General features: G+C 44.3%; 1 protein-coding gene across 1 annotated transcript in view; it reads right to left on the reverse strand.

Moving 5' to 3' along the window:
- LOC134202857 (uncharacterized) overlaps window positions 1-13,317 on the reverse strand; it is a 76,898-nt gene extending 63,581 nt beyond the window's left edge. Inside the window, exon 1 of the mRNA XM_062677840.1 lies at window positions 12,573-13,317. Coding sequence (XP_062533824.1) covers window positions 12,573-12,624 — 52 coding nt within the window. The 5' untranslated portion in view covers window positions 12,625-13,317. The remainder of the gene's footprint in view (window positions 1-12,572) is intronic.
- Between the last annotated feature and the right edge of the window lie 620 nt (window positions 13,318-13,937).

Genomic DNA, 13,937 nt, shown 5'->3' on the forward strand with positions numbered 1-13,937 from the left:
CATCCAAGACCGAACCGCGAATCGAACTCGCCATCTCTGGATTGGTAACCCTACACCTTCGCTCGCAAGGCTACTGGAGACCCCATATAATTAGATATAAGCGCTTGAAAATTGCGATTTATCTTTTTTTTTTCAATCGTTAATCTCTAACCATATGAATAACGTACAGACATGGAAATGCTTTCATCGTTGCTCTAGTAATTTTCCGAGCCATTGCTTTGAATGTGTATACAGAACCGGAACATTACAAAAAAGATTATATATGGATATTAATCCACAAAGCGGAGATGGCATGTTTCGCGTTTTTAAAGCGTATTTTTTTAATTAAAGCCTCATTTCCCACAACTTTGAGAATGAAACAATTTTTTTTTTCAAGTTTATTATAAACAAAAACAAGTCTAATAGCCGTAAATGCACAAATGCTTGACAAGATCTGGTCTTTTATCAATTTAGGGAAGATTCACATAGTACGTCACGCAAAAATCGGTGATTTTCAACACCCCCATCCCCCCATAAAAGCGTGGCGTCCATGGTGGATGCCCCTAACGTGCTTGTGATAAAATTATATTCCAGTGGGATACGGCACATGCAATTCAGTACATAATTCAAGTTCATAACGAAAAAGATTCCCGGAATCCAAATTTAAGTCTACTCGCGGTTTTCAAGTGCACACGACGTCGGAAGCAACGCACAATTGTTATTCTTTTATTTGAGGTTTGATGCGTAAATTGTGTTTTGGATTTGAAAAGTTTTATCGAATAAACAGTTTGTTTTGCTTTCGCAAGTGAAAGTAGTCTAGTGTTGATGCCTTATATCATATTCATTCGTATTGCTCTTTAATTTGAGCGAAAATTTACTGCTGGAGGATATAATAATAAAATAATAAAAAAGTGTCTTCAAATGTAAAGTCATGTACAAGCTTAAACATTTTTCGCTGCGGCAATGCTGGCAGTTGTTTACGCAAGTAACAGCGTTGCTAAATCGTCTGAAAAAGTATTCGCCCATCTCTTAATATAGGATCCCTAGTATTTACTAATGAACTTTGAAATCCCGCATTCAATGACATTGTATGGTGGAAATTTCCTGAATCACCTTAATGAATAACTTCCTAAGGAACTTTTGAAGGAATAATTGGAGAAACTTCCGAAGAAATTCCCTAAAGAACTTTAATGGAACTTATGTAGGAATACTAGGAAAAAATCCTGGAAGAACTTTCAAAGGAATTACTGGAGAAGTTTCCCGAAGAATTCTTGGAAGATGCAACTTCCGGAGGAATTCTTAGAGGAATTTTGGGGAACTTTCGGAGGGATTCCTGGAGGAACTGTGAAATTCTTGATGGAACTTCCGGAGGAACTTTTGAACGAATTTCGGGAAGAATTCGTAAAGTAATTTCCCTACTATTTTCTGGTGGAACTTGCGGAAATCATGGAGAAACTTTCGGATGAATACTTAGAAAAGCTTCCGGAGGAACTTCTAACGAAGCTCTTGAGGAAACTTTCTGGGGAACTACTGGAGGAATTTGGATGGAATTTGTTATAAATTCCGGGAAGATGTCTTGGATAAGCTTTCAAAGAAATTCCCATAGATGTTATTCGAAGAATTCCTAGAGGAGCTTCCAAACTAATTCTTGGAGGAACTTCCAGACGGAATCCTGGAAGAACTTCCGGAAATCCTGGAGGGCCTTCCGCAGGAATTTTTGATGACCGTCCGGAGCAATAACTGGAGGAATGTCCAGAGGAATTTCCTGATAAACCTCCCAATGAACTTGTGGAGAAATACGTTCTGGAATGCTGAGGATTCTGTTGGGGAGCTAAAGAAATTCCGAAAAAACATCTACTCCTGAGACTAGTTCACGCCGCCGCGCGCCACCGATCACCGCTGACCATCAACGGCGGTACGCCACCGCCGCTGGATGAAAATTATCTATCACACCGCCGCCGGTAAAATTTCAATCGGCCCCACTCTTGACAAACACGACAGCTTCAAGCAGCCACGTTCGCACCGTGCGGTCTCGACCCAAAAAGAGTATGCCTGTAAAAAGGGTATGTATGTCATACACTATTGCCGAAGCAGCTGACTTGCATCTGCACCTCATGTGCGTTGCACTACTGACCATTCGTTCCATATTAGGCTTATTTGTGTGATTACCCATACTTCCGGTAGCTCACTCTTTGGGGGCAGGCATTACCCATTATGCTTTTATCACTTGTGCACCACTTAGTTCAAGCGGAAGTTTACAAGCGGGAGTATAGTAGAAACTCATCTTATGACAAGTAATTGAGTATATCTGTCAAAATCTTTGTGAAAAAAATAATAGAATTTCGATTGATTTTTGAAAAACTTCCGAAGCATTTCGTGAAGTAATTTTCGAAATAATTTTTGAAGAAATCTAGGAATTTCTTTCAAATAGATATTTCGCCGGTAATTTTATTAAAAATTCCATAGTAAATTCTTGTTATAATTCCTTCGGAAATACCTTCAGTAAATTTTTTTGCTAAATCTATCGGAAAATCTTTCAGGCTTTGGAGATTTCTTTGCTAATTCGCTCTGAATTTTCTCCAGGAATTTCTTCTGAAAATCCTTTGGAGATTCTTACCACTTCAAGAATTCCTGCGGAAAACTCTCTGGAAAGGCCTTCGTAAATTCATCCAGAAATTCCTTCGGAACTTCTTTTTTCTTTTAGTAAAACCATATAAAGTTCCTGCTGGCATTATTCCGGATATTTTGTCGGAGCTTTTTTTTCCACAAATTTATTAAAGAATGAAATAGGAAATCCTAAAGAAATTTTCGAGCAGCAGGGACTATGTCCAAAGGGCTTGACGATCCCTCCCCAGGCCATCTGCAAGTTGTGGGGCTTGCCTAGATTGTGGTGGGGTTTGACAGTGGGTCCTGTTAAATTCCTATAAAAAGCTGCACAAGCCCAAGTCCTGGTGTCAGATGGGACACAAAACAGACCTAACACGACGGCCCTCCGACGAGACAGGAGGTTTGCGCAGGCCCAATAAGCCGCCTGGAAAACCTATAATTACGAACAATATAAGAGATAATGCGACTCGATATAATCAGCAAAGACTAGGCGACGAATAAAGGATCACGATTAGAGTCTTGCAACATAGAACTGCAAGTCGCTAGGTTTCGCAGGTTGTGACAGGATGATCTACGATGAATTACATCCCCGCAACTTCGATGTCGTAGCGCTGCAGGAGATTTGCTGGACAGGACAGAAAGTGTGGAAAAACGAGCATCGAGCGGCTACCTTCTACCAAAGCTGTGGCACCACCAACGAGCTGGGAACCGGCGTCATAGTGCTGGGTAAGATGCGCCAACGTGTGATTGGGTGGCATCCAATCAACACAAGGATGTGCAAGCTGAGGATAAAAGGCCGTTTCTTCAACTATAGCATCATAAACGTGCACTGCCCACACGAAGGGAGACCTGACAACTAGAAAGAAGCGTTCTACGCACAGCTGAAGCAGACATACGATGGATGCCCACGGGACGCCAAAATCGTCATCGGCGACATGAACGCACAGGTATAGACCGGATAGTCTGCACACCGTATCGAATGACAACGGCCAACGATGCATAAACTTCGAAGCGTAGTCCGAAGCACCTTTTTCCCCGCAAAAATATCCACAAGACCACATGGAGCACGTTCTAATCGACGGTGAATTCTTCTCCGACATCATGAACGTCCGCACTTACCGCAGTGCGAATATTGAATCCGACCACTACCTCGTTGCAGTATGCCTGCGCTCAAAACTCTCGACGGTGTACAACACGCGTTGAAGTCGGGCGCCGCGGCCTATTGGGCGGCTTAAAACGGTAGACTAACCCAAGGATTCGCGCAACAGTTGGAAGTGGCATTCCCAGCGGAAGAGCAGCTAGGCACAGCGTCTCTTGAAGATGGCTGGGGAGATATTCGATCTTCCATTGGTAACACCGCAACCGCTGCACTTGGCACGGTGCCCCCGTGATCAGAGAAACGACTGGTATGACGGCGAAAGTGAGCAGTAAGTGGAAGAGAAGAATGCAGCATGGGCGAGATTGCTACAACACCGCACGAGGGCGAACGAGGCACGATCCAAACGGGCACGGAACATACAAAACTCGAGTTTCCGGATGAAAAAGCGCCAGCAGGAATATCGAGACCGTGAAGAGACGGAGCACCGCGCTAATAACGCACAAAAGTTCTATGAGAAGTTGAACCGTTCACATAAGAGCCACGTGCCATAGCCTGATATGTGTAATGACATAAACGGGAACCTTCTTACGAACGAGCGTGAGGTGATCCAAAGGTTGTGGCAGCACTACGAAGAACACCTGAGTGGCGATGTGGCAGACGAAGATGGCGGTATGGTGATGGACCTGGTAGATCGCGCGCAGGCTCCGGATCTCCAGGAAATCCAGGATCGGCCGGCTGAAGAACAACAAAGCCCCTGTGGTTGACCAACTACCAGGAGAGCTATTTAAACGGAGGAGGAGGAGGAAGTTTTGCCGCAGGAGTGGATGGAAGGTGTCATGTGTCCCATGTACAAAAGGGCGATAAGCTGGATTGTAGCAACTACCGCGCAATCACATTGCTGAACGCCGCCTATAAAAAAAATCTCTCAATTGGTGCCGTCGACTAGCACCAAATGCAAGAGAGTTCATGGGGCAGTACCAGGCGGGTTTTATGGGCGAACGCTCCAACACGGACCAGGTATTCGCCATTCGCCAAGTACTGCAGAAATGCCGAGACTACAACGTGCCCACACATCATCTATTTATCGAATTCAAAGCCGCATATGATACAATCGATCGAGACCAGCTATGGCAGCTAATGCACGAACACGGATTTCCGGATAAACTAACACGGTTGATCAAAGCGACGATGGATCGGGTTTCAGGAGCTTTCTCGAATCGCTTCAAAACGCGCAGAGGGTTACGACAAAGTGATGGTCTTTCATGTCTGCAATTCAACATCGCTTTGGAAGGAGTAATACGAAGGGATTAACACGAGTGGCACAATTTTCAATAAGTCCAGCTATTTGGCTTCGCCGACGAAATAGATATTATGGCACGTAACTTTGAGAAGATGGAGAAAGCCTACATCAGACTGAAGAGGGAAGCTAAGCAGATCGGACTAGTCATCAACACGTCGAAGGCGAAGTGCATCGAAGTACAAGTAGTCCTCTACGGACACGAGACCTGGACGATGCTCGAAGAGAACCAACGCGCACTTGGAGTTTTCGAAAGAAAAGTGCAGCGTACCATCTATGGTGGGGTGCAGATGGCGGACGGTACGTGGAGGAGACGAATGGACCACGAGTTGCATCAGCTGCTGGAAGAACCATCCATCGTTCACACCGCGAAAATCTGTAACTGTAACCCGGTGAAAATGGTTCTCGACAACGATCTGACGGGCACAAGAAAGCGAAGTGCGCAGCGGTCAAGGTGGATCGATCGATGGAAGATGACTTGCGGACCCTCCGTAGACTGCGTGGTTGGCGACGTGTAGACCGAGCCGAATGGAGAAGACTCTCATATACCGCACAGGCAACTTCGGCCTTAGTCTGGATAAATAATAATAAAGGAATTTTCGGATGGGTTTCTAAAGGAAATATGAAAGGAATTTCCAGATGAAATTTTCGATGAAGCTCTTTAAAATAATTTCCGAAGGATTTCTAAAAGAATTTCTGAAGAAATTCCTAAGTGAAATTTCAAAGGAATTCCAAGAATTTCTTACTAGAGTTTCGGAAGGGAATTTCTGAGGAATTACTGGAAGCATTTGTTTGAGAGTATCCTTCAATAAATGTTGATGCAAGGAGTTAATACATTTTTCGTTTTTGCAAAATCCTCTGCAATTTCCTTAAGGAATTCCTTTAGCAATCCGCCAGAATTACTCTCAGGAATTACAAAACAAATTTCAGAGAAACTTCTTGAATTTCTCTGTTGATTCCTCCAGGAATTCCTTCGGGATTTTTTCTAGGGATTCTTTCGGCAAATTATCAGGAAATTACTTCAAAGAGAGACACAGAATTTTTGTTGGGAAGCATCAACATATTCTTTCGAAAACTAAAAAAAGGAATTCTAGGAATTCCTTCAGATTTTCCCTAAAGCAGCGGTTCTCAACCTTTTTCTTGAGAGGTACCCCTTTGAACTTTTGGATGATTTGAGGTACCCCCTCTCGAAAGTAGGCTTCCAATCCTCTTGAAAACATAATTCCGAGCCCTTTTGAAGGGAAACTTCTTTAAGCTTTTGAGTCCCTTTAGAGTAGGCTTCCTCGCCTCTTTATTAGAGGCTTTTGAGCCTCTTGTAGAGAGGCTTCCGAGCCTCTTTAAAGCGGTTTTCGAACCTTCCGTTGCATCTTTAAAGAACGCTTCTGAGCCTCTTGGTAGTATGCTTCCAAGCCTATTGAAAGAAGAATTCTTAGCTTCTTGAAGCGAGGCTTCCGAGCCTCTTGAAAGGAGGCTGCCGAGCCTCTTGAAAGGAGGCTTCCGAGCATCTTGAAAGGAGATTTTTGAGTCTCTAGAAAAGGAGGCTTTTGAGCTTCTTGAAAGGAGGCTTCCACCTGAGTAGCACATTTGTCATAGACAAGTGACTGCGACTTATGTGCGACTTAATCTGGTCACATTAGAGTTGCTGCAACCAAATCGGTCAGAACTGTGCTACTAGGGCAAGCCTCTTGAAAGGAGGCTTCCGACCCTCTTGAGAGAAGGCTTCCGAGCCTCTTGAGAGGAAGCTTCCTAGCCTCTGGGAAGGAGGCTTCCGAGCCTCTTGAAAGGATCCTTCCAAGCCTCTGGGAAAGAGGCTTCGGGGCCTCTTGAAAGGAGACTTTCGAGCCTCTTGAAAGGAGACTTTCGAGCCTCTTGAAAGGAGGCTTTCGAGCCTCTTGAAAGGAGGTTTCCGATCCTCTTGAAAGGAGGCTTTCGAGCCTCTTGAAAGGAGGCTGAGCCTCTTGAAAGGAGGCTTGAGCCTCTTGAAAGGAGGCTGAGCCTCTTGAAAGGAGGCTTGAGCCTCTTGAAAGGAGGCTTGAGCTCTTGAAAGGAGGCTGAGCCTCTTGAAAGGAGGCTTTCGAGTTTTGAAAGGAGGCTTGAGCCTCTTGAAAGGAGGCTTGAGCCTCTTGAAAGGAGGCTTGAGCCTCTTGAAAGGAGGCTGAGGCCTCTTGAAAGGAGGCTGAGCCTCTTGAAAGGAGGCTTTGAGCCTCTTGAAAGGAGGCTTTCGAGCCTCTTGAAAGGAGGCTTTGAGCCTCTTTGAAAGGAGGCTTTGAGCCTCTTGAAAGGAGGCTTGAGCCTCTTGAAAGGAGGCTTTGAGCCTCTTGAAAGGAGGCTTTCCAGGAGCCTTTTGAAAGAAGGCTTTTGGAGGCCTCTTGAAAGAAGGCTGAGCTCTTGAAAGGAGGCTTTCGAGCCTTGAAAGGAGGGCTTTCGAGCCTCTTGAAAGGAGGCTTGAGCTTTCAGGAGGCCTCTGAGAGGAGGCTTCAGGCCTGAAAGGAGGCTCTGAGCCTCTTGAAAGGAGGCTTCTGAGCCTCTTGAAAGGAGGCTTCTGAGCCTCTTGAAAGGAGGCCTGAGCTCTTGAAAGGAGGCTCTGAGCCTCTTGAAAGGGAGGCTTCCTGAGCCCTTGAAAGGAGGCTTCCTGAGCCTCCTGAAAGGAGGCTTCCTGAGCCTCTTGAAAGGAGGCTTCTGAGCCTCTTGAAAGGAGGCCTGATCCTCTGGAAAGGAGGCCTGATCCTCTTGAAAGGAGGCTCTGAGCCTCTTGGAAAGGAGGCCTGGAGCCTCTTGAAAGGAGGCCTGAGCCTCTTGAAAGGAGGCTTCCTGAGCCTCTTGAAAGGAGGCTCTGAGCCTCTCTTGAAAGGAGGCTTCGAGCCTCTTGGAAAGGAGGCTTCTGAGCTCTTGAAAGGAGGCTCTGAGCCTCTTGAAAGGAGGCTCTGAGCCTCTTGAAAGGAGGCTTCTGAGGCCTCTTGAAAGGAGGCTCTGAGCCTCTTGAAAGGAGGCTTCTGAGCCTCTTGAAAGGAGGCTTCTGATCCTCTGGAAAGGAGGCTCTGAGCTCTTGAAAGGAGGCTCTGAGCCTCTTGAAAGGAGGCTTCCTGAGCTCTTGAAAGGAGGCTTCTGAGCCTCTTGAAAGGAGGCTTCTGAGCCTCTTGAAAGGAGGCTCTGAGCCTCTTGAAAGGAGGCTTCCGAGCCTCTTGAAAGGAGGCTTGAGTCTCTTGAAAGGAGGCTTCTGAGCTCTTGAAAGGAGGCCTGAGCTCTTGAAAGGAGGCTTCCTGAGTTTCTTGGAAAGGAGGCTTCTGAGCCTCTTGAAAGGAGGCTTCTGAGCTCTCTTGAAAGGAGGCTTCTGAGCCTCTTGAAAGGAGGCCTGAGCCTTCTTGAAAGGAGGCTTCCTGAGCTCTTTGAAAGGAGGCCTGAGCCTCTTGAAAGGAGGCTTCTGAGCCTCTTGAAAGGAGGCCTGAGCCTCTTGAAAGGAGGCTCTGAGCCTCTTGAAAGGAGGCCTGAGCTCTTGAAAGGAGGCTTGAGCCTCTTGAAAGGAGGCCTGAGCCTCTTGAAAGGAGAGTTCTGAGCCTCTTGAAAAAAGGCTTCTGAGTCGCTTGAAAGGAGGCTTCCGAGCCTCTTGAAAGGAGGCTTCCGAGCCTCTTGAAAGGAGGCTTCTGAGCCTCTTGAAAGGAGGCCTGGAGCCTCTTGAAAGGAGGCTTCTGAGCCTCTTGAAAGGAGGCTTCTGAGCCTCTTGAAAGGAGGCTTCTGAGCCTCTTGAAAGGAGGCTCTGAGCCTCTCTTGAAAGGAGGCTTCTGGAGCCTCTTGAAAGGAGGCTCTGAGCCTCTTGAAAGGAAACTTCCGAGCCTCTTGAAAGAAGGCTACTGAGCCTCTTGAAAGGGGCTTCTGAGCCTCTTGAAAGGAGGCTTCTGAGCTCTTGAAAGGAGGCTTCGAGCCTCTTGAAAGGAGGCTTCCTGAGCTCTTGAAAGGAGGCTCTGAGCCTCTTGAAAGGAGGCTCTGAGCCTCTTGAAAGGAGGCTTCTGGAGCTCTCTGAAAGGAGGCTTCCTGAGCCTCTTGAAAGGAGGCTTCTGAGCCTCTTGAAAGGAGGCTTCCTGAGCCTCTTGAAAGGAGGCCTGGAGCCTCTTGAAAGGAGGCTTCCTGAGCCTCTTGAAAGGAGGCTCTGAGCCTCTTGAAAGGAGGCTTCTGAGCCTCTTGAAAGGAGGGGCTTCTGAGCCTCTTGAAAGGAGGCTTCCTGAGCCTCTTGAAAGGAGGCTTCTGAGCCTCTTGAAAGGAGGCCTGGAGCCTCTTGAAAGGAGGCTCTGAGCCTCTTGAAAGGAGGCTCTGAGCCTCTTGAAAGGAGGCTTCCTTGAGCCTCTTGAAAGGAGGCTTCCTGAGTTTTTGAAAGAAGGCTCGAGTCTCTTGAAAGGAGGCTTCTGAGCCTTCTTGAAAGGGAGGCTCTGAGCTCTTTGAAAGGAGGCTCTGAGCCTCTTGAAAGGAGGCCTGAGCTCTCTTGGAAAGGAGGCTTGAGGCCTCTTGAAAGGAGGCCTGAGCCTCTTGAAAGGAGGCTCTGAGCCTCTTGAAAGGAGGCCTGAGCCTCTTGAAAGGAGGCTCTGAGCCTCTTGAAAGGAGGCTTCCTGAGCCTCTTGAAAGGAGGCTTTCTGAGCCTCTTGAAAGGAAACTTCTGAGCCTCTTGGAAAGGAGGCTTCTGAGCCTCTTGAAAAGGGGCCTGAGCTTCTTGAAAGGAGGCTTGAGCTCTTAAAAGGAGGCTTCTGAGCCTCTTAAAAGGAGGCTTGAGCCTCTTGGAAAGGAGGCTTCTGAGCCTCTTGAAAGGAGGCTTGAGCCTCTTGAAAGAAGGCTGAGTTTCTTGAAAGGAGGCTGAGCCTTTCTTGAAAGGAGGCTTCCGAGCCTCTTGAAAGGAGGCTCTGAGCCTCTTGAAAGGAGGCTTCTGAGCCTCTTGAAAGGAGGCTTGAGCCTCTTGAAAGGAGGCTTCGAGCCTCTTGAAAGGAGCCTGAGCCTTCTTGAAAGGAGGCTTCCTGAGCCTCTTGAAAGGAGGCTTCCTGAGCTCTTGAAAGGAGGTTTCCAAACCTCTGAAAGGAAACTCTGAGCCTCTTGAAACGAGGCTTCTGGACCTCTTGAAAGGAGGCTTCCGAGCCTCTTGAAAGGAGGCTTCCGAGCCTCTTGAAAGGAGGCTTCCGAGCCTCTTGAAAGGAGGCTTCCGAGCCTCTTGAAAGGAAGCCTTTGAGCTGCTTGGAAGAAGGCTTCTGAGAGACGTAAAAGGATGCTTCTAATCCTCTTGCAACAAAACAACCGAGTTTTAGTGAAAAATAAAATCATTTTGTTCATTCGACGTTTTGTTCGTTTGAAACTTTTGGTTCCTCAGCCCTTCATACATTGTGGTGGTTGTGTCAATTTCGAAACACAATTATCAAAACTTTATCAATGAATTTTGATTGAAATTGTAATATGTCCGCCATTACGCATTTTTGTCAGAGGTACCCCCTAGGGCCAGCGAAGGTACCCCCAGGGGTACATGTACCCCAGGTTGAGAACCGCTGCCCTAAAGAATTCTTTCAAAAATTCCTATAGAAAAATCTTTTTTTAAATCCTTAAAGAAAACTTGCATTTTTTAAATTCTTTTTAAATTCTCAAAATTTTCATAACGATTTTTTTAAAAGAATTTTTTCTGAAATACCTTCAGAAATTTCATCAGGGAAACCTCCAGAAATTCTCTTAGGAGAATTTCTACCGATTTTTTTTTTTGAAATTGTTTTTGAAATTTCTATGAAAATTGGCTTAGGAGTTCCTTCGAACTTTCAGAAGGAATTGTTTTAGCAATTATACCAGGAATTTTTAAAGAAATTCTTCCAGTAATTCCTTAAGAGATTCCTCTCGCAAGATGGAAGAACTTTGGAAATCCTTCAAAATTTCATCCAGGAATCCCTTCGGACATTCCTCCGTAAATTCAATTAGATATTGAGATTCCCATCAAGATTTTTTTTTCGGAAATCACTTCAAAAATTCTTTTAGTAATCATTTGGAAATTACTTTAAGAATTCTTTCCGAAATTTCATCTGGAAATTCCTTTTAAATTTCCGTTAGAAACTCTTCGGAAAATTCTTTTAGTATTTCCTATTTCATTCTTCAATAAATTTTCGGAAAAATTCTTCCAACTAAATTTCTGGAATAATTCCTGCGGAAATTTCGTATGCTTTTACTAAGATGATTTCCGCAGTGTTTCTTGGAGAAAGTTTCCAAGGAATTTCCGGATAAATTTACAAAGGTCTTTCCAGAGAATTTTCCGAAGAAATGCCAAAAGGAATTCCTGGCGTAATTTATTGTAGGAGTTCTCAAAATAATTTTTGAAGGATTTCCTGAAACATATCTTGTTGAAATTCTCAAATTAATTTCTGTCAGAATTCTCAAAGGAATTTCCAAAGAATTTCTTAATGAAATTTCGGAAAGATTTCTTCTTTCGAAGGTATTCCTGGTAATCTTGGCGGTATTTCCTGAAGAATGGCAGACGTTAATTCCTCAGGAATTCTTGAGAACATCCGAAGAATTCAGATCAGTAGTAAACCCCGGTTTTGACTCTGGAATTGCTGGAATTGCAAGTTTTTGGAAAAAAAAATATTTCACTCAGATTTTAGTGAGCTTCCAAATAATGACGATAAAATGCAATTAACTTCGTTACACTTAAATTGTCTGACATTTTTTTAAATTGATTTATCGCTTGACTGATTAACGCTTCCAATTATAATTCTTACTACTGACGCCAAATTATGAATTAACTTATTACGCCAAAAATGCTGGTGCCCCACCTTTACCAGAATTCTGCTGGCGCTTCCAGTGTCCATGTCCAATTATATAATAAACGTGACGTCCAAGGCAAACACTTCAATTTATTGAAACAATACGTTTAACATACGTTTAACTTTAACTTTACTTAGCACTAACTTTCAATTTGTTACAAAATCAACATCGATTAATCTTGTAAAGTTGCAATGTCCCAGTGGGGTACGTAATGCCATGAAGAAGAAGAAGAAGAATATAACAGAAACATATTATTGTTACTTCAAATCAAAAACTATTCCTGCTGTCTATGAGCAAATCGAAAACTAATGTTGATGTTAGTTTCCGATAGCAAAATATGTATTCAATTTAATGTCATATCATGCAAATTAGAAGTCTATAGCGAAATAAGATCGAAGTATGTAAGGAAATCAAGAAAGCTTAAAATTTGAAAACAAATAATAATTTCAATTCAATGTCGACATCAAAATAATTTCATTGTGATATCAACATCAAAATATATTTTCTATTTGCTTTCATTATGATGTCAGATTTTGCTCGAGCATAGACATGAATTTCTTTTCATAGATATTATTTTAAAATTGTTACCCAGACAGAAAGACGCCCACAACGCATTCGTTCAAAGGCTGTTATTTTAGAAATATGAGTATTTCTGTGCGTAAAGCGATACAGCAAAGGACATCCCGGCATTATATGACAATCTTGGTCGCAACTGAAGTGTACTGAAAAAATACACACTATTTTCATATATATTCAACCCTTTCAACAGCAATTAATCGTACGAGGAAGACAAAGGATGAAGTTGATATAACTCACCACAAAAACTCGCAGTCAGCAGCGTCGTTGTAATCCACAGAATGGAAAGCATTTTTCAATATGTATCCTCTTCGCGTTTTTAGCTCCTTATACTCAAGCGTTCGATCCGTTATCACAGACCATACAAAAACCAGGAATGTTCACAAATCCCTGCCGTGGAAACCAGTTTAGCTAAACTATTTTCCCTTTACTGGTGGTAACTGTTGACCGAATTGAAAATCATCTAAAATGGTTCTGAGAAGGCCTGACCATGTCTAACGGATTACTTCACTCAACCTCCGTACAATCTGCATACACTTTCACACTTCATATAACGATGTGGCTCGATACGTTTTTGTGCTGTTGATAAATCACTTCTGTAAGTGGTGATGAAGCATCATCCTACATCATGAAAGGTTTCCACTACACCGGATGAAAAAGAACTAATCGCCACACAAAGCACACCAGCTGGATGGTTGAACGGTGCCACGAAGGCCCAACTAGTCCGCTTGGCCAACAACCACGATTAGTGACTTTTTTTTCTGACGTTGCCACCAGACCCGGAGGCACGAGACTCGAGAGTCCTTTCTTTCCACTATCGTATGTTTGTCCGCACTGTTGTGTCAACATAAACACAACCCCCCCGGGCTATGGACGAGTTGATTGATTAACGTTTGATTCAATCGCTTAAGGCCAATAAATCTCGTCACTTCTGAAATTGGTATCTCCCTCGCGAACAAGACACTCCAAAAAGCTGGTTCCGCTTCATCGCAAGTCACCGGTAGACTGAGCCGCACGCCATGGAATGTGGTACTTTTTAACTGTGTACCGTCCAATATCTCCGTGCCAGCATCCGCGCTGTGTCGGATAAGTTCCGGACGCTCACAGAGGCGAGCACATGCGCACCGCAAAACACGTGGTCGCGGCCACTCAAACCTCATTTGCCGGTTGATTTGTTTACCTTCGGTTCCTTAAATGTATCGCTCGAAGCCTGACTGGCGGGGATGTGTTCTGCGGAAGTGAAATCCAATATTAGAAGCCGTGTGGGCATACTATAGGTACTTGACTACACTTCCATGGAGATTTGTTTTTGGAGTGCGTTGTGAATTGGGCTGTTGCTTAGTGCGAACCAATTTAGAGCAATGAGTTTCTTACTTGATGATGATTTTCGTTAGGCCAAGATAGGGAGATTGATTCGTAGAATTAAACAAATATATTAGATGATGGGTGTTCGTCTATAATGTTCGTTAATCGCAAAATGTGTCATTCTGTAGAATTACCATTAAGTATATTTGCTTCGAGGAAATAACAGCTCAGAGTGTTCCTAGGCGCTTGGCGGTTAGAGACGCATTCCTCGAATTACAAAAATAGGGAAAACATGGAACG

The sequence above is a fragment of the Armigeres subalbatus genome, unplaced genomic scaffold (assembly GCF_024139115.2).
Source record: "Armigeres subalbatus isolate Guangzhou_Male unplaced genomic scaffold, GZ_Asu_2 Contig149, whole genome shotgun sequence".
Lineage (NCBI taxonomy): Eukaryota > Metazoa > Arthropoda > Insecta > Diptera > Culicidae > Armigeres > Armigeres subalbatus.